This window comes from Thamnophis sirtalis, unplaced genomic scaffold, assembly GCF_051295495.1.
Source record: "Thamnophis sirtalis isolate CommonGarterSnake01/CBP01778 unplaced genomic scaffold, rThaSir2_p1.2 scaffold_9, whole genome shotgun sequence".
Lineage (NCBI taxonomy): Eukaryota > Metazoa > Chordata > Lepidosauria > Squamata > Natricidae > Thamnophis > Thamnophis sirtalis.
The window spans coordinates 6,380,547-6,400,620 of NW_028261389.1; the positions used below are offsets into that span (position 1 = coordinate 6,380,547).

The 20,074-nt window shown below is 45.3% G+C and overlaps 1 protein-coding gene across 1 annotated transcript in view; it reads left to right on the forward strand.

Moving 5' to 3' along the window:
* Positions 1–1,431: 1,431 nt before the first annotated feature.
* Positions 1,432–20,074, forward strand: part of GATA3 (GATA binding protein 3) — a gene marked incomplete in the record, with an annotated part of 36,950 nt that continues 18,307 nt past the window's right edge. The window contains 3 exon segments of the mRNA XM_087722717.1: positions 1,432–1,656; positions 1,904–2,577; positions 15,361–15,894. Coding sequence (XP_087578843.1) covers positions 2,337–2,577; positions 15,361–15,894 — 775 coding nt within the window.

Genomic DNA, 20,074 nt, shown 5'->3' on the forward strand with positions numbered 1-20,074 from the left:
CTCCCTTTTAAGGGACTTAAAAAAACTGGAGCGCCTTTCTTTAACCAGATGAACAGAGTTGGAAGGGACCTCGTTAGGTCATCTAGTCCAACCCGTCCTCGCTCGCCCAAAGCAGGAGATCTTTCTTCTCCCGCTTGGACGGCGGGGGTATTTACGGGGATTAAACCAGGGTTTGGGCACCAAAAAGAAAACGTGACTCTCGCCCTTGGGCTTCTCCCCGGCCTCCTTCCAACGTCCCCGTGTTGCACCCACGCGCCACGCGTGACACGCTCATTCAAACGCAAGCCAGACGCCTCCTCCCCTCTTTTAAGGGCCAGCTGACCCATTGCTTTTTCAATTTCCCCCTCCACCTGCTTACTTAAGATTTTCTCCCTCCTCCTTTCTCCCGGGTCTGAATTCGGGTGGGTGGGTGTCTAAGGAAGCCCACTTAAGAGGTTTCACCGCGCCTTGCGCGCGCGGCTCTCCTTTATCCCAGCAAAGCCGCGACCTCCCTCGGTTTGATGCCGTTTGTGTAATCTGATTTCCTCTGAAATGCGTAAATTTGGGGTGGGGGCGTGAGCTTCCCCGCGCGCTGGGGAGAGGAGTGCTCCTTAAAAGTATTAAAATAAAATAAAAGGAGGAAACGCGGATGAAATCTTTCTCTCCCCTCCCTCTCTCCTCCTCCCTGCTCCCCCCCCCCTTAAATTTGCCTGGCGATGATTAACTCTTTCTCAAGTTGGCCATCCTGCGCAATCTTTCCGCCCCAGGTAGGAGTGGGTGGAATAGAGACGCTGCTTCGGGAGGGGAAGGGAGGGGGAGAAAGAGAAGAGGGAAGGGGGGACCGGCCGCCCGTTGGCTTCCTCCTCCCCTCCCCTTGTTCAAGGACAGGCCCCTCCCCGCCGAGGGTACGGGAACCTCCTTAAGTTGCGTCTCGCCACAGCTGTCTCTCTTAATGCGGGAGCCTGCTGGCGCCATCCTGCTTCTTTCAGAAGTAAAGCCTTCCCTTTAAAAAAAGAGAGAGGGAGAGGGAGAGAAGGAAGGGGGAGGGAGGGAAAGAGAGAGAGAGAAGAGGAGGAGGAAGAGGGAGTGGAGGAAGCCAATTTGAGCCGCCCGACTTCTTCTCCTTTGCAACGTTTGCGTTTTTCTTTGCTCCGTTTATTTTAAAGAAACAGTTGTCCTTTCCACGTTTGTCCCCCCCCCCATTGTTATTTTGTTTTATTTTATTTTTGCTTTGCACCCCCCTTGCATTCAAAATGATCCCGGCGAGCGGGGAGCTCACCCCGAGCCCAAATTTGCTCTGAGCCAAACCCGCTCGCCTGCCTCTCTCTCTCCCGCGCGCATTTTGCAACTTAAACGGCCTCCAGAAATGCGGAGTCGCCCGGTAGAGTAACTGCCAGTCCTGGTCTGCCTTGCCAACCGCGGCCCGGTTCTCTCTCTTTCTCCCCACCTTCCCCGCCTCCTGCGCCGGGAAGAAGACCCGGGGAAAGGCGCGGCGGGGCCGAAAGGCCCTTAAACCCACCGCCCGGCCGGGCAGCGTTACTCCCCTCCCCTTCCCTCCCGGCGCTGTCGGAAGCCGGCGCTGCGCAGCTCGCCTTTGAGCTCGGCTCGCCAAACGTTCCCTGGGCTCCGATTGCCCAAAAGCGAAAGATCGCGCCGCTTCCCCTTGCGCCGAGAGAGGTGAGTCTTGCAGGAGTTTTCTGGGGGGTGGGGGGGTGGATGGGGGGGGGGTCCCAGCGCCGCGCAAGTTTGCAAGGATGCAGGATTTTACGGGAGTTTGTGTGTGTGCTTGTATGTTTGTGTGCTTGTGTGTTTGGGTGTGCGCACAAGGGTCGGTTTACCGTTTCTAACCTCCTTTTCGTCTTTCTTTCCTTCCTTTTCCCCTCCTCCCTCGCTTTTCCCCCTCCTTCCCTTCTCTCCTTCGCAGGTGATCCCGTGGAAGGGAAGCTGAAAGTGATCGGATCCGAGCGAAGCGGCGCGCTGGCTGCAGGGGGGAATTTCTACCGGTGATTTTTTCCGTCTCTCTCTCTCTCGTCGTTCTCCCCCCCTGCCCTGCTTCGCTCCGGTTTGGAGGGGGGAAAAAAGAGGCATTTAATTCGAAGCAAACCCCCCACCTCCCGTCCGGGACTTTCCCCCTCCCTCTCTGCGGAGAGAGACGCTGCAGAACTTCTGCCCGTTCCGGTGTTTCGGATCCGCCGCTCTTAGACAAACTTTCAGAAAACTTTTATTTTCCAATCAGGACGCGGTTGCCTTTTTCTCTCCTTCCTCCTTTCTTTTTTTGCACGGGGGGCGACTGCCGTTCAGAAGCAGCAGCAGCAGCAGCAGCCGTTCTCCCCGGCCATCCTCAGACGGAGGGCAGCATGGAAGTGACCACGGATCAACCCCGGTGGGTCAGTCACCACCACCCCGCCGTCCTCAACGGGCAGCACCCGGATTCCCACCACCCTGGACTCGGCCACTCGTACATGGACCCCGCGCAGTATCCACTGGCCGAGGAAATGGATGTACTTTTTAACATCGACGGCCAGGGCAATCACGTCCCTTCCTACTACAGCAACTCGGTGCGGGCCACGGTGCAGCGGTACCCGCCGACCCATCACGGTGAGTTGCCCGGGCGCGGCATGGGAAGGCGGGGGGGGGGAAGGGCACAGGGTGGGAAGGGGGCGACCAGCGTGGGGAGGGGGGGATACACACATGCATTGGACTCTTCCTTCCTTCTCGGATCTCCCCTCACCCCTCCCAAACTTTTGACAGCCAGCAAAAAAAAAAACCTATTAAAAAAAATATCCCGGAAACCGAGCGAAGGGTGTGCTATGTGTGTGAGAGTGTTTGTAAGTGAAAGAGCGAGCGTGCATTTCCACCCCTCTGCCTTTTTGCACGCTTTAGCTTCCCCGCTGCAGCTTGAGCAAATTCTGCAAAAGGCCAAAGTGATTTAATCCAGCGATCCTAGCCGGTCCATTATTATTATTATTATTATACTTTATTCATTAAACATGAAACTCAGCCAACTGAACATTCAAAAAATGCATTACAAATACCAGCGACTGGTGGTGGTGGTGGTATTATTATTATTATTATTATTATTATTATTATTATTATTATTATTATTATTATTATTATTATTATTTTGGTGAGATGCACAGCCTTTGGGGCTGGTAGCTCAGCAGCTTGAGTCCTAACCAAGGACCTAGGAATTGTTGTTGTTGTTATTTATTATTATTATTATTATTTGGTGGGCTATATATCGCAGCTCTCCCCCCTCTCATTTTTCCCGGGTCAATGAACGATCTTGGAGGGGGGGGGGTTTGATTCAACCTCAGCTTAGGGCTGGTCGCGTTCACACGACTTATTGACTCCAGCTCGCGGCTGAATGAACCGACTGGATCAATCCTAAAACTGAAGCGAAAGCGGCTCGGGGTTTGCACGGCGGGGTGAAAAAAGAAACCGGCTTTTAAGGTCCCTAAACTCGGCCCGTTGTACAGACGCAGCCGCCAGTTCCTTGTTTGATCAGGTTAAGGACGGGGGTGAGTGGGTCTCTATCTTCCCCGCTTTTGGACAGCCTCGATCCCATGGAGAAAAATAAACGAATTCTCCTATTCCCCCGTCTCGGACGATCTGGATTGCGCGTAGCCGGTTCCCTTCGTGCCAGATTTCACGCGATTCCCCCTGAAGGATTTCCAGGCAGTGGGGGCCCCACCCCTGTTTCTAGGAACGAAGGAGCACGCCTGAATTCGGCCTTATTTGAGAGAGGGGAGGGGAGAGGAGAGAGAGATAGAGAAAGAGAGAGAAAGGGTGAAAGAGAAAGAAAGAAAGGGAAAGAGAGAAAGAAATGAGAGAGAGAGAGGAGAGGAGAAAGAGAGAGAGAAGAGGAGAGGAGGGAGAGAAAAAGATAGAGATAGAGAAAGAGAGAGAAAGTGAAAAAGAAAGAGAGAAAATAAGGGAAAGCGAGAAAGAGATGAGGGAGAGAGAAAGAGAGGAGAGGAGAGAGAGAAAGAGAGAAAGAGAAATAAAGGGAAAGAAAGAAATGAGGGAGAGAGAGAGGGAAAGGGAAAGAGATGAGAGAGAGAGGAGAGGAGAAACAGGAGAGGAAAGGAGGGAGAGAAAAAGATAGAGAAAGAGAGAAAGAAAGGGAAAGAGAGAAAGAGATCAGAGAGAGAGAGAGAAAGAGAGAGAGAAGTGAAATAACTCCCTAACCACCTTTAAGCGTCAGACAAGGATCTTGGAAGGGCCTGCCTTCGAAATCTGCACGCTTTTAACTAGGCTAAAACAGAATCTGGTGGGTTGTTGACAGACAGGGCCTTCACAAGTGGTGAGAACCAATTCCACGAAGCCTTAAACCACGGTTGGTTGAGTGCTACATTGCTGGGGGGGACGGGACGCGGGGATGGTCCTAGGGGTTTTAACCTTGAAAAGAAGTTAACCTGTGGAGTAAATCGCACTTAAGGATCTATAAAGAAAATTTCGCCTTTATTAAATTGATTATCTATCTATCTATCTATCTATCTATCTATCTATCTATCTATCTATCTATCTATCTATCTATCTATCTATCTATCTTCATTTTGTGTCCTTAATCACAATGCCAAAGGAAAAAAAAGAATCCATAAGGTAGCATCTGGGCATCAGTTTTGAAGCCCGTGGTGTTGGCTCGAGGAAAGATAGGGGGGGAATGACACCCTTGTAGGCTGCGCAGTGGGGAAAAATGCATAAAATAGGATGCTTGCAAATCTTCTGAAAGATAATTCCGGAAAAGAGAGAGAAAGAATGGATGCATGGAATTAAACGACCCATCTGCGAGGAAACAACCAAGCTCAGAGTGTGCCAAGGACCCCTCATTCCAACCCTGAGCTTACAACTATTCTCCTTTATTGGTATGGAATTAAAGCCTTTTAAGGGGAGCCAAATAATTTACCCTCCTGTAAGGTCTGTGTTTCATTAGCTTGTAGGATTCCGCCTGCATATTTTGTGTCACCCACCCATCCCAAAGCAAGCTTGTCAGGATTTAGGAAAATTTTTTTTTATCATACTGGGCAGTTTTGGGAGAATCACACACAACACCTCCTTCTTGACAGGTCCTTGTGAGAGTCGCTCAGGTGTGAACAGGGAGTGTGTAATATTAATTTCAGCAGGGCCTGACAACCGAAGGGCTTTTGAATTCATAAAGACTTTTTTTTAATATACTCCCCTTTGCAAAACCCCCAGTTTTGCAAACTTAACTCAGCTTGCCTTCCCTCTCTAAGCTGAGTGAAATTCTTAACCCAGGTTTAAGAATTAACCCAGATTTAGACGAGCAATTCCTTTAAAAACTAGGAACGACCACAGTTGGCCTTTCACGTTTTGAACGAAGGGGTGGCTTTAAAGTTTATTTTTCCTCCCCCTGGCATCTACTCTCCTTTAAGATCTAAAAGTTAAATGTCTCCTCTGGATCTAAAACTCCATTTTGCTTCCGAGCATTCAAAACTAGAAGGGATCGATATTATGTATTAAGGGGAAATATATTTTAAAAAAAGGGGTGGAAATGCAAATACGGACCACGTTAGAAATGAACCTGCTCTCTCTTTCCCCTCGCTCCTTTCAAAACGTGGTTTTCAACTGTGCCTCAAAATTAGACATTAGCTGGGTGTGGGCAGATTGGAGAGAGATGTGGAAAAAATAGAGCCGATATTCAGAATATAATGTGCTAGTTAGTAAAGGCAGAAAAACTGAGAAAGACCTCTCCCCCCCCTACAATCCGGGAACTGAGCAACCAAAATTAAAAACCCCTGATTAGTAATGGCCTGGGTCATTATTAGACTTTTCACTGTGTCTTAGAAAATATTATTTGGTTCTTCCCGTTCTTTCTTTTTAACTGGCATGATCTGCCATGAGTAGGGACTGGTTTCCTGGGTCCCCCTCCCCCCTTTCCCCTTTTTTCTTAGGTGAGGATTCAACTAGATGGCAGTGCCCCCAATGCTGTGCCATAGGGCGTGCTAGCTACATCCTTACAAGAGATCCAATCATTTTATGATCATGGTTTCTAAACCACAATAATAATTTTAAAAAAGTTTTGTATTTTAAGTTCTTACAAGCAGAAAAACCAATTCCCGAGGCTTTTTTCCTTGGTGGCCAACATAAGGACAAGAGTTGGAAGGGATTAAAAAAAAAAGTCAAAATGGTGACCCAGGAATAATTCAATTCAATTCAATTCAAACCTTTAGGGTCAATGCATGACACGGGTTCGATGACATTGGACGGGTGCAGCCCCCCCCCCGAGAAAACACAAAATACATCTCAATAACTCAATAAATAAAAGAAAAAGAAAAATCCCTAAACTCACATAAGTAATAACTAGCTCAACATTCCCACATACGTAGATGTAGATAACATTCTTTTACAGTGGTAGAAACATGGGTTACGCTGGCCCTGTAAGTCTATCATATTAAACCAGACGGAGGTGTTATGTTGCGTTTAGAAGTCTGACGGCCCCACCGAATAAAAGCTATTTTTCAGCCTATTCGTTTGGCTGGCTAGACTTCTATATCTCCCGCCTATATGGTAGGAGAGTAAAGAAGGGCGAATAAATAAAATAATAAATAAAGAATAAAATAAAGAGGGGCTTAGAACATAGAATAATAGAGTTGGAAGGGACCTCGGAGGTCTTCTAATCCAACCCCCTATTCCTAGCCTAGACCATTTCAGACAAATGGGTGTCCAGTCTCTTCTTAAAAACTTCCAGTGTTGGAGCATTCACAAAATCATGGAAGCAAGTTGTTCCACTGATTAATTATCCTATTAGGATGTTCTTCCTTCATTTTAGGTTGCTTCTCTCCTTGATTAGTTTCCACCCATTCCTTCTTGTCCTGCTTTCAGGTGCTTTGGAGAATAGCTTGGCCCCCTCTTTTCTTGGGGCAGCCCCTCAAATATTGGGAGCCTACTATCACATCACTCCTAATCCTTCTCTTCATTATAGTCATACCCAATTCCAACAACCAGTCTTTTTATGTTTGAGCCTTCAGGTTGGCCTAATCATCATCAGTTTGATCCTCTTTTGAAACTGGATTCCCAATGCAGGATGGAGACTGCTTTTGACTTTATGTTTGATTTCAGTAGGGTGGACAATCCAAAGGAATTTGTTTCGGATTGAGAGCCATCCAATCCGAATGATTGGATGGCTCTCATTTTTTATCCAATGATAAAAAACCAAGATCTAAATGAGAAGCCATCTTTTTTCTCTCTTTTTTGCCCTTGAAAGAAGGATTTGACTCCATCAGAGCAGATAAGAAGGAAAGTAATTCCCCAAATCAATAATCTTAGAAGCCTGGCTTAAAAAAAAAAAGAGGTTAGCTAAACAATCCAGTCATTAATTAAAAAGAAAATATGAGGCTCGTCTTTCTACTCCCCGTGGGCATTTCTTAGAGGAATAATGAATTCTTATTAATTGCATTGATGCATGTTCGATTCCAGCCCTATTCTGCCAGGGTGTTTTTAACTTGCAACCCCCCCCCCCCACAAAAACCCCCACACCACCTCCCTGGAATTTAAATATATTTAAATGGACTGGAAGGGAGGGGGGAAGGCAGTTTGCATACCAGGATTAAATTGGGAGCGGGAGAAGGGAAGAAGAGAGGTGGTTGAAATGAAGGGGGTTTCCTATCCCTGAAGGTTGACTAGGGAAGATCGGAGGCCTCTTAAAATATTTCAGCCAGATCTTGCAGGAGTCTTGAGTAGGGGTGAAAATTCAAACCATTTACTGCTGAGTAAATGCATCCCTTCAGTCTGGAGGGAGCAGTTGGTCTCCTTTTAAGAAACACACACACACACACACACACACACACACACACACACACACACACACAAACACAAACACACACACACACCCCTCTCAGGTTTTGAAAGAAAGAAATGGATTGCCTTTTGTTGTTGCAAAATTCTGATAATTTCATCTCCATCCATTTATGAAGAGTTAAGGCCCTTTCATGGGCTTACTTCTTACCTCTGAGTAAGAAGTAAGTAATTGCGTACAAGTAGTAATTGAGTAGAAATTGCATACTGTATTGGGGCAGGTGACTGTTTTCCAAAAGTGACCTTGAAAAACTACTTTCCTCTCCCCAAAATATTGATTTGACGTTACTATTTATTAAATTTGTTGGCCGCCTGGTATCACCTCTCAAGGGGTGGCTGAAGATGATGGTAGGTGCAGCATTCACACAACACCCTTAACCCGGTTCCTGGACTCACCCACTCCCTGACTTCCCTACAATACACCAATGACCCATTGAACTGGGCCTGGTTTCTGTTGCTGAGTTTGTTGCCGACTGGGTGAAACGCATTGTGCGAAAACGGCTCCCCGGTGGCTGGGAATAGGAATTGGGCTAGTTTTTATCTGGAGGCTGCCACCGAGACCCCTAAGGCCTTTAGTGTGACCCTCCGGCACGAACTTAAACCAACGTAGCTGGTTTTGCTGCATTTTAGACCCCCCCATACGATCAGGAGCTGCATTTTACACCCAGGTCGGGTTGCATTGGGAAAGAATTTACGGTGGCGTTCTGAAAACGAGAATCGAGTCAAGAATTGAAAATGAATTCTCCCTTCTTTTCAAGGTCTGCAGCTCAAATGCTATAGGGTTGAATGATCCCTTCTTGGGGAGGGGGGTTGTTCCTGGACTTTCAACCAGAATAGCAGGGGGGGGGGGAGTTCAGATTACAGATTGATTTTGAGGGTGCATCACAATCCTAAAACTGTTCAGTGAATTTCCAGCAAATCAGATTTGCTATTTATTCTCTATCTCTGTCTCTGTCTCTGTCTCTGTCTCTGTCTCTGTCTCTGTCTCTGTCTCTCTCTCTCTCTCTCTCTCTCTCTCTTTCTGTCTCTCTCTGTCTCTCTCTTTCTATCTCTCTGTCTGTCTCTGTCTGTCTCTCTATCCAGAGATTGTTTCTAAAGAACAAAGTGTGCTACCTTCATATCATGATAGTCCTACCTCGAATCTGGCAGGTAGACACGGGGAGCCTTAATCCTTATAGTTGAGGGCCAGCTTTTAAATTTACTCCTCTGCCCTAAGGGGAAAGCAGAATGCCCCCCTCTCCTAATTAGAGTTGGACAAATATTTTGCCCTGTAAAACTCAAAGCCCTGGGGCTGGATCCATTGATGTGTTGAGGAAGAGACCAAGACATTGGTGGGAGTGGGGCTTACTACTCCAAGAAGAATGAGAATTCAAATGGAAATGTGCAACCAACGTGTGAATGTTTTAACCTATTTCCGCAGAACTTTTGGGTTTCAGCTTAATGCACTAAGGGTGTCACTTTCCCTCCCCTTTCAGAAAGTTGATTGAAACCTAGTTAGTTGAGCAAGTCAGGTGCTCTACCCCCCCCCATAGGTTTGCCAACTGATCACCCAAGAAGTTGGTGAGCCTGCTCTTCTCACTTCAAAACAGTTGGCAGCATTCAGCAGTTGAATTTTTTTTCTTGGCGGGGTAGTAGGTGTTACGGTCCCTTGCTCACACCCTCAAGAACAAGTCGGTTAAGTGGTATAGTTGCAGTGCCTAGTAGATACGTTTGGCAGGCTTGGCAAGAGGCATCTAAGCTGGATGGTTCTGGCAATCTCACCAATCTTCATCAGAACTTCTAGCAAAAAAATATATATTAATAAAACCTTCAATTTCTTTGAAAAACAGTAGAACTTGCTGTGAAGATATTTAGGTTCCCCACCCCACCCACCACCTAAATGGGCTGTGGTGGAAACATACAACATTTAAAATTCTTTAGATGTAGACTTCTTCATTGGCCAAGTGTGATTGGACACACAAGGAAATTGTCTTCGGTGCACAAGCTCTTACTGTACGTATAAAATACATTCGTGAAGAATCGTAAGATTTTCAGAAGAACTGGTTATTCCTGGTTAAGGATGTAATTCGAAGCAAAAATCACCTCCTTGAAGATGCGGTGGCAATTTCTGAGTAAAAGAATTATTTGTGGGAAGTGGAAAGGATATTGACTAAATCGTTAATTCCACAGAATTTAAATGATTCTCAAATAGATACTCAAAACCGTAGCAGTAAGCAGGTTAGGTCCTTATTTAGCTCTAGCTTCCGAAATGTATTAAATGCAGCTTCTGTCTTCTTTATTTAAAGCATTTGTATAGACACCTATTTTTATTTTTTTAAAACCAAGCTCTAGGTGACTAATGGCCAACTTTTCATCCTCTCAACATTTAGGCTAGCTTTCCAAGAAATTTGGAGTCCTGACTTGGCAAACCTTATGTTCAATAACTAGGAATTAGCTCATTTATTCCAGTCAAACATACCTTCAATTTATGAATTGAAAGAATGAGCGCTGTATAGAAAAATGTATCCGTAGGACAAACCAGATCCTGCATAATTTTACCAAGAAATAAGTTCCCAATTCATTTATTTGAAATTTTCACAACCTCTCCTGGGATAGTTTAACTGACGGTACATCTGCTGGAATGAAAGCTTTCCCCTCCAGCTAATAGCTCCTTAAATATATTTATCATATAAGACATCACTCCCTCCTTTGTATGTTTGACTTTGACAGAAAGCCATTCCAAGCAAAGAAATTGAGAAGTGAAGGGTTTTTTTTTTGGTCCAACGGGGAGAGAAAACTAAAGTTATAAAACCTCATATATATTTTTTTGCAGAAAAAGAAAACAGTATGTTACAATTCATATATGCAATGGGCTTAATTCAAATTTTGAAAGCTTTTCTCCCAGGGGGAAAAAAAATCTAATATTTGAAGCTACTCAATTCTGGCTAGGTTTATTTGAAGTAGCAGAAAATAGCAATTGGATGGATCTCTTGTTTTTATATTCTTGCCTATTCCTTGTTTTATTTTTAATTTTCTAGCAGCTTTTATCAAGCTAGTTTGCTTTGTGTAAGTCTTCACTTGGAACGAGAGTGTTTAGCTCCTGGGACCTCATCCCCAATTCTACAGAAACATGGAACGAACTACTGTATAATACCCATCTTCCTCAGCTGGTAGGAACAGGGTGACGAAAATGGTGATTATACCTCCAGAGACGTGAAGGACATATTATTAGGAAAGAGCAGGGGTGGGATACAAATAATTTAACAACCGGTTCTCTGCCCTAGTGATTTCTTCCAACAACCAGTTCCCCAAACTGCTCAGAAAGTTAAACAACCGGTTCTCCTGAAGTGGTGCGAACTGGCTGAATCCCACCGCTGGGAAAGTGGTGTGGATTATGGGGATTGTGATGATAAGAAAATTCAGAAAAAATCTCTTTTAAGATATTCCACAAATGATGCAGCTGAACTTCTTGGCATGGCCCCCATCTCGTGGGGTGAGGGATCTATTTATTTATTTATTATTATTTTGTATTTATTAATTAGACTTATATACCGCTTCATAGGGCTTTCAGCCCTCTCTAAGCGGTTTACAAGATTTTTAGCAAATTGAGTCAGCATATCGCCCCCACATTCTGGGTCCTCATTTCACCCACCTCGGAAGGATGGAAGGCTGAGTCAACCTTGAGCCGGTGAGATTTGAACCGCTGAACTGCAGATAACAGTCAGCTGAAGTGGCCTGCAGTATTGCACCCTAACCACTGCGCCACCTGGGCTCTTTACCCCTGAGCATCTCCTGGGCTGTATGTCTGTGACACCTGTTCGATCTCCCCTGATATAGGTAGAGACCCTTTCCACATAAAGCTTGTAGCCCAAAATGGCTGTCAATGAATTTAGCAGAATGACCTGTCCTCATAGGCCCACCGGTCTATATGTGTGTGTCTAATTGTCACAGCACTATGGTCAAAAACTACGTCTCCTCTCTTCTTTGGGGGGTTTGTAGCAGGGGTGGGTTCCTGCCAGTTCTAACCTCTTCCATAGAAGAGGTTCCACAAATCTACAGTGCCGTTTAGAACCGGTTCCCGCCCGTCTGCACATCATCAAGATGAAGAGCGAGAGGAGGAATTCTGGGAGTTGAAGTCCACAAGTCTTAAAGCTGTCAAGTTTGAACACCCCTGGGGGCGTTTTTTCTAAAGGGTTAGGGGTGCAAGGGTCTTGTAACTTGCAGCTTTAAGACTTGCACACTTCAATGCCAGAGTTCCTGAGCCAACATGATTGGAGGAGGAATTCTGGGAGTTGAAGTCCACAAGTCTTAAAGCTGTCAAGTTTGAACACCACTGGGTTTTTTTTCTAAAGGGTTAGGGGAGCAAGGGTCCTGTAACTTGACAGTTTTAAGACTTGCGTGCTTCAAATGCCAGAGTTTCTGAGCCAACATTTTGGTTGCTAAGCAAGAGCGTTGTTAAGTGAGTTTCACCACATTTTACAAGTTGGCTACGCCCACCCAGTCACATGGCTGGCAAGCCACTCCCACAAAGCAGGCCACACCTACAGAGGAGGTTCTAAAAAAATTTGAAACCCACCACTGGTTTGTAGGTGCCAAAACTATATACTCAGGAGGATTGTACATAGGTAAAGCCTTTATGGTGTGTGTGTGTGTGTCCCTGGTGTTCTCTGAGCATGGCTGCTCTCCTGTGACCCAACTAGGTAACATTATCAGTGCTCGAGGAAATGTGGTTTGCTCTCTGTTGATATGCGGGTGGCTTGACCTGTCAAGGTTACCCCAATTAAGGAACTTTCTAGAAAGCAATAAAAAGCAAGAGCTGCCAAGAACTCCCTCACCCATACTCACAGGGCAAGCTGTGAGGACAGGCAGTCCTTGATTTACAATGGTTCATTTAGTGACGACAGCACTGAAAAAAAGTGACTTATGACCCTTTCCCACACTTATGACCATTGCAGCATTTTGGTCACGCGATCAAAAATTCAGACACGGCAACTGACTCATACTTATATGATGGTTGTAAGGTCCCGTGATCCTCTTTTACGACCTACTGATCAGCAATGTCGACGGGGAAGGCAGATTCACTTAACGACCGGGGGTCACTAACCTATCTACCAGGGGGATTCCCTGAACAACGGTGGCAAGAAGGGCCGTCAAATGGGGCAAAACTCCTTTATCCAATGCCTCACTCGACGGCAGAGACGTTTGGGCTCCATTGGTGGTCGTAAAGCGAGGACTAGCTGTTAGGCAGGGTTTAAAGCGAAAGTTGGACTTAACAGGCTTTTTAATTTTTATTTGGCTGGTTAAAATTTGCTGGGGTTGACAGGGGTACGTGCTTATCGACAACAATCTAGACGGGCCCCAGATATGTGGCTCCTCAGGGTGCTCAATTCGGTTCCCTCAGGTGTTGAAAGAGGCCAGACTCGGCTTCCTCCTAGGGGAAGTTTCCTCACAGCGGAAACGGTGGAGAGCCAACTGACCATCCGAGGCCATCTGCGGTGCAAGATTCGTTGTGCAGGAGAGGAAATGGAACAACAACAATGCAATAGATACATAACATAATACAGACACAGACCCACACTGAACATGTGTAGATATATTTGGTTGCTAGCATACAAGCACACACAAACAAACACATAAGTAGAAAAACAGTTGTAAAGAGGAAGGAATAGAACAAAAACAATTGTACATGCACGTGTGTGTGTAATTGTGTGTGTATATGTATATAATTGTGTGTGTGTATACAGTAACAACCCCCTCCCTCCCCTCTATCTATCTATCTATCTATCTATCTATCTATCTATCTATCTATCTATCTATCTATCTATCTATCTATCTATCTATCTATCTATCTACCTACCTACCTACCTACCTACCTACCTACCTACCTACCTACCTACCTACCTACCTACCTACCTACCTACCTACCTACCTACCTATCATCTATCTATTGTGTATCATTGTGTGAATATATGTATATAATGTGTGTGTATATATAGTATCTCTCTCTCTCTCCCCCTCTCTCCCCCATGTGTATAATTGTGTGTGTATATATACAGTCAGTCAGTCAGTCAGTCAGTCAGTCAGTCTGTCTGTCTGTCTGTCTGTCTGTCTGTCTGTCTGTCTGTCTGTCTGTCTGTCTGTCTGTCTGTCTGTCTGTCTGTCTGTCTATCTATCTATCTATCTATCTATCTATCTATCTATCTATCTATCTATCTATCTATCTATCTATCATCTAATATATATCTATCATCTAATATATATCTATATATATCTATCTATATCTATATCTATATCTATATCTCTATCTATATCTCTATCTCTATCTCTATCTCTATCTCTATCTCTATCTCTATCTCTATCTCTATCTCTATCTCTATATCTATATCTATATCTATATCTATATCTATATCTATATCTATATCTATATCTATATCTATATCTATATCTATATCTATATCTATATATATAATGTGTGTATATACAGTATCTCCCTCTCTCTCCCCACTCTCCCCCATGTGTATAATTGTGTGTGTATATATACAGTATCTCTGTCTGTCTGTCTGTCTGTCTGTCTGTCTGTCTATCTATCATTTATTATGTATCTATCATTGTGTGAATATATGTATATAATGTGTGTGGATATACAGTAGCTCTCTCTCTCCCCCTCTCTCCCCCATGTGTATAACTGTCGTTGTATATATACAGTATCTCTGCCTATCTATCTATCTATCTATCTATCTATCTATCTATCTATCTATCTATCTATCTATCTATCATCTATCTATCTATCTATCTATCTATCTATCTATCTATCTATCTATCTATCTATCTATCTATCTATCTATCTATCTATCATCTATTATGTATCTATCATTGTGTGAATATATGTATATAATGTGTGTTTATATACAGTATCTCTCTCCCCCTCTCTCCCCACTCTCATCTATGTGTATAATTTTGTATGTATATATACATTATCTCTGTCTGTCTGTCTGTCTGTCTATCATTTATTATGTATCTATCATTGTGTGAATATATGTATATAATGTGTGTGGATATACAGTAGCTTTCTCTCTCCCCCTCTCTCCCCCATGTGTATAACTGTGGCTGTATATACAGTATCTCTGCCTATCTATCTATCTATCTATCTATCTATCTATCTATCTATCTATCTATCATCTATCATCTATCATCTATCATCTATCATCTATCATCTATCATCTATCATCTATCATCTATCATCTATCATCTATCATCTATCATCTATCATCTATCATCTATCATCTATTATGTATCTATCATTGTGTGAATATATAATGTGTGTGGATATACAGTATCACTCTATCACCCTATCACCCTATCTCTTTCCCTCCCTCCCTCCCTCCCTCTCTCCCTCTCCCTCGCTACCTAGCTACCTACCAAGGGTGGGTTTCTGCTGGTACTACTTCCGGTTTGGCGTGCACATGATTTTGCACAATTACACAAACCTCGTTGGGATGTTTGATGCGCTGATTCTTGTCTGAAGTCCGTTCAAGGAAAAGCCCACCTAACAGAGGCCTCCTTTGTCTTCTTCTGTCCCGGCAGGTAGCCAGGTATGTCGCCCACCTTTGCTGCACGGGTCCCTCCCTTGGCTGGATGGGAGCAAAGCTTTGGGAAGCCACCACGGCGCTGCCCCATGGAACCTGAGTCCTTTCTCCAAAGCTCCCATCCACCACGGCTCGCCGGGACCTCTCTCCGTCTACCCGCCAGCTTCTACCTCCACGCTGTCGGCCGGCCACTCCAGTCCTCACCTCTTCACTTTCCCGCCGACCCCTCCGAAAGATGTCTCTCCAGATCCTTCCATCTCCACCCCGGGCTCCACGGGGTCGAGCCGCCAAGAAGAGAAGGAGTGCATTAAGTACCAGGTGTCGCTGGCCGAAACCATGAAGCTGGAATCGTCTCATTCCCGGAGCAACATGGCGTCCTTAGGAGGCTCTTCTTCTGGTCATCATCCGATCGCCACTTATCCTTCCTACGTCCCCGAATACGGCTCTGGACTTTTCCCCCCGAGCAGTCTTCTCGGGGGATCACCGACCGGATTTGGGTGCAAATCCAGGCCTAAGGCTCGCTCCAGCACAGGTAGGGTCCTTCACGATCCACTTCTGGTTTGGGTGGGTGGATGGGGAAGAAGATTCATTGGTGCTTCAGGAGATGTTATCCAAGTGTCGGGAGTGACGTTTTCATCTTTTAAGGCTGGGGGGAGCTGTTGTTAAAAAAAACAGATCAGACCCCCTGAAAGGTCAGAGAGGAGATCAAATAGAATCTGCTTGGATCCCAAATCTGCTTCGGATTTGGGATTTAGACCAGTGGTGGGTTCCTACCGGTTCGGACTGGTTTGGCTGAACCAGTAGTGGTTTCGTGGCCCGGGCGGCTGGAATCGGCAGCGACCCAGGCCTGGCATGCTCTCGAAGCAGTTCTCCGGGTGGTGCCATAGGCGCCGACATCTTGTTTTTTTGCTTCTGCGCATGCGCAGAGCAATTTTTATTGCACTGAGCATGCACTCACACCGCGCCCACAAGCGAACACGGAACCCATTCCTGATTTAGTCAACCGGGAAGTTAGTTCATTTTGGGGGAAACAAAGATTCCGGAGTGCCTATTTGACCTTCTGCAGAGGTGGGTTTCACATACGTTTACCCTCGGTTCTCGCCACGCACTGAAAACGTGAGTGCGCGCGCACGCTGGCTTTGTGAGTGCACGTGCCTTCCACGCATGTGCTGTGCTCACGCGCACGGCTTGCACGCATACACGCAGCTTAGAAAACGTGGGAAAATAGGACGGCATGGAGCCCGCGACCACCCGCCAGTCGCCATATCGGTTCGCCCAAACCAGTCCGAACCGGCTGAATACCACCTCTGACCTTCTAGGTTTGTCAACCATGACGTAGGGCTGAGTCCCCCATCTTGTTGAAGAAACCAGCATTAATTAAACGGTGATGTAAGTCCATATGTGAAGCCCTTGTTATGACGTGTTTCTAAGATCTGATGGAATATTTATTTGTTCATTTGTTTGTACCCCGTTTTATCTTATTTTTGCAAATAACTCGAATAAAATGCTTAATACTCTTCCCCCCTGTCTATTTTCCCACAACAACTCTGCGAGGCGGGTTGGGTTGAGAGTGAATGACTGGCCCAAAGTCACCCAATTGGTTTTCGTCTCTGAGGCTGGACTAGAACTCAGGATCATTTGGTGATTGGCCCCCATGACCCACCCACCTTTCATCCCTAAGGTGGGACTAGAACTCACAGTCTCCTGGTGATTGGCCCAAAGTCACCCAGCTGGTTTTCATGACTAAGGTGGAACCAGAACTCACAGTCTCCTGGTGATTGGCTCAAAGTCACCAGCTGACTTTCATGCCTAAAGTAGGGCTAGAACTCACAGTCTCCTGGTGATTGGCTCAAAGTCACTCATCTGGTTTTCATGACTAAGGCAGAACTAGAACTCACCGTCTCCTGGTGATTGGCCCAAAGTCACCCAGCCGGCTTTCATGACTAAGGCGGAACTAGAACTCACAGTCTCCTGATGATTGGCTCAAAGTCACCCAACCGGCTTTCATGACTAAGGTAGAACTAGAAATCACAGTCTCCTGGTGATTGGCCCAAAGTCACCCAGCTGGCTTTCATGACTAAGGCGGAACTAGAACTCCCAGTCTTCTGGTGATTGACTCGTGCAGCATCCCCGTGGTCACATGACTGCAATTTGGGGGCTTGGCAACCAGCCCGCATTGACGATGGCTGTGGGCTCAGGTGACCGCCATTTGCAAACTTCCCAGCCAGTTTCAACCAGCAAAGTCGGTGGGGGAAGTTGGATTCGCTTAACGACTGTGGTATAAGTCCTAAAACCGAGTGTGACTCACTTAATGACTCCGTTGTTTAGCGATGGAATTTGCAATCTTAGTTCTGGTCATCAGTGTAATGGCTCCTGTCCCCTAGATTGATATTGATAACACGGAACTAGAACTTCTCCTGGTGATTAGTCCAAAGTCACTGAGCCGGCTTTCATGCCCAAGGCTGGACTAGATCTCACAATCTCCTGGTGATTGGCTCAAACTCACCCAGCTGGCTTTCATGCCTAATACGGAACTAGAACGCACAGTCTCCTGGTGATTGGTCCAAACTCACCCAGCCGGCTTTCATACCTAAGGTAGGACTAGAACTCACCGCCTCCTGGTTTCTAGACCGTCGCCTTCATTCCTACAGCAAACCTCCCATTTAATTTTGTCTGATGAGAGGTGGGAACAGAACTTTAAATCAGATTTAAGTTTAATCACCCCCTTCAGGCCTGGGTGGCCTTGAAATGAACCCGGAGGGGGAAGGAAACGAAATTCAGAATCGATGGGCCATGTTAGAAGTTAAATATGCAAATGCCACGTCCGTGTAATATGGTCACGCTCTTTTGAAGCAGGCAGCAATAGATGCGTATTTTGCCTCGCATAGAAATAAAATATATTCCTTTACTTAGCACTGGGTAGGAAGTACATGAATAGTGGCACGAAAAATGTACGAAGCAGAACACATAGGATGGGAGCAAAACGAAGGCTGTGCTCAGTTTTGCGGGATGAAAAATAAAACTCTCAAGAAATTATATATTAGGGTTACAAATTACGTTTTAAAATAAGTTAGTTCATAGCATAAAATAAGTGTCCTAGGCAAGTAGTCCTCGATTTATGACCATGATCGGGGCTCTGAATTTTGTTGCTAAGTGAGACAGTTGTTAAATGTGCTTTTCCCCTATTTTACGACCTTTCTTGGCGCTGTTGTTAAGCGAATCGCTGCGGTAGTTAAGTTAGGAACGTGTTTGTTAAGTGAATCTGGCTTCCTCATTGATTTTGCTCGTCAGAAGGTCGCAAAAGGGGATAATGCGACACCTGGGAGAGGGCAACCGTCATAAGTACATGCCAGTTGCCAAGACTTTGAATCTCGATCATATGACCATGGGAATGGTGCAATGGTCATAAGTGTGAAAAACGGTAGTATAATCTTTATTGTCATTATACTTAAATGCAATGAAATTGGTCCCTTTCTTCCGGGCTGTTGTAACTTTGAACAGTCCCTAAATGAACTGTTATAAGTTGAGGCCTAGCCGTATATTAATATTTAGGCTATTTTTCCATTTAAAGTCCTGATAGGACTATTCAACAAAGCAAACACAAATTCTTTTCACCGAACCCATAGAGTTGCCTGTTTGTTACTCTGCTTCGGAAGCCTGTTCCCTCGTCGGTGTATCCTGCTTGCATCTCTGTTGTGGCAATGTCTACTAGAGGACGAGGATGGCCAGGCTACAAGAGGCAGGCCAAGATGGTTCATTTGTTTGTCTCTTTGGAGAATTAGCCTAGAGGAGAGGATTTGGCAAGAATTTTCTCTTCGTCCCTTTGCAACCAGCCAAAACTAGCCAACTCAATTTTTAACCTTGTTTGTGGTGATTACATGGTTAGTTTATGCTTGTAGGAACCGTAGCAGTTGGATTGTTCCATAAACCACAGTTTATGAGGAAATCGACTTGCGGAAATCTGTCTCTGTCTCTTTCTCTTTCTTTCTCTCTCTTTCTCTCTCTCCTTCTCTTTCTTCCTTTCTCTCTTTCTCTTCCCCCACCCTCCCTCCATCTCTGCCTCTAGCTCTCTAACAATCATCTACCCCGTTTCCCTGAAAGTAAGACCTCCACGGATAATAAGCCCAATTGGGCCTTTGAGCACATGCACTAAAATAAGCCCTCCCACCCAAATATTGCAACACAGCAGCAGCCATGAGGTGACCACGTTCACTGCCTCCTGCACCTCAAAATTAATAAGACCTCCCCGAAAATAAGGCCACAGGCTTATTTTGGGGGGGTCAAAAGAAAATAAGACCCTGTCTTATTTTTGGGGAAACACAGTAGCTATTGTACTTATTTCTATCTCTCTATTTATCTCTCTCTCTCCTTCCTTCTTTCTCTCTCTCCCTCCCTCTTTCTCTCTCTCCCACTCCCCCTATCTCTATCTCCTGCCTCTTTTATCTGTCTGTCTCTGTCTATCCACAGTCTTAATGTTGTAACCAAAATTGGCACGGCTGACGTTTAAATCCACCACCTCATCCTTTCTCTGTTGTTGTTGTTTTTAATCCTGTGGATGATGATAGAATCCTTTATAAAAGTGAAAGTAGATTTCCCCCATGAACCGACTTCCGCCTTGTGTTCTCTTTTAAAACTCCATTCCTGGCCTGTTTTCTAAGTTTATTTCCCCCCCCCCCCCACCCCACCTTGGTTTCTTTCTTTTAGACAACCTG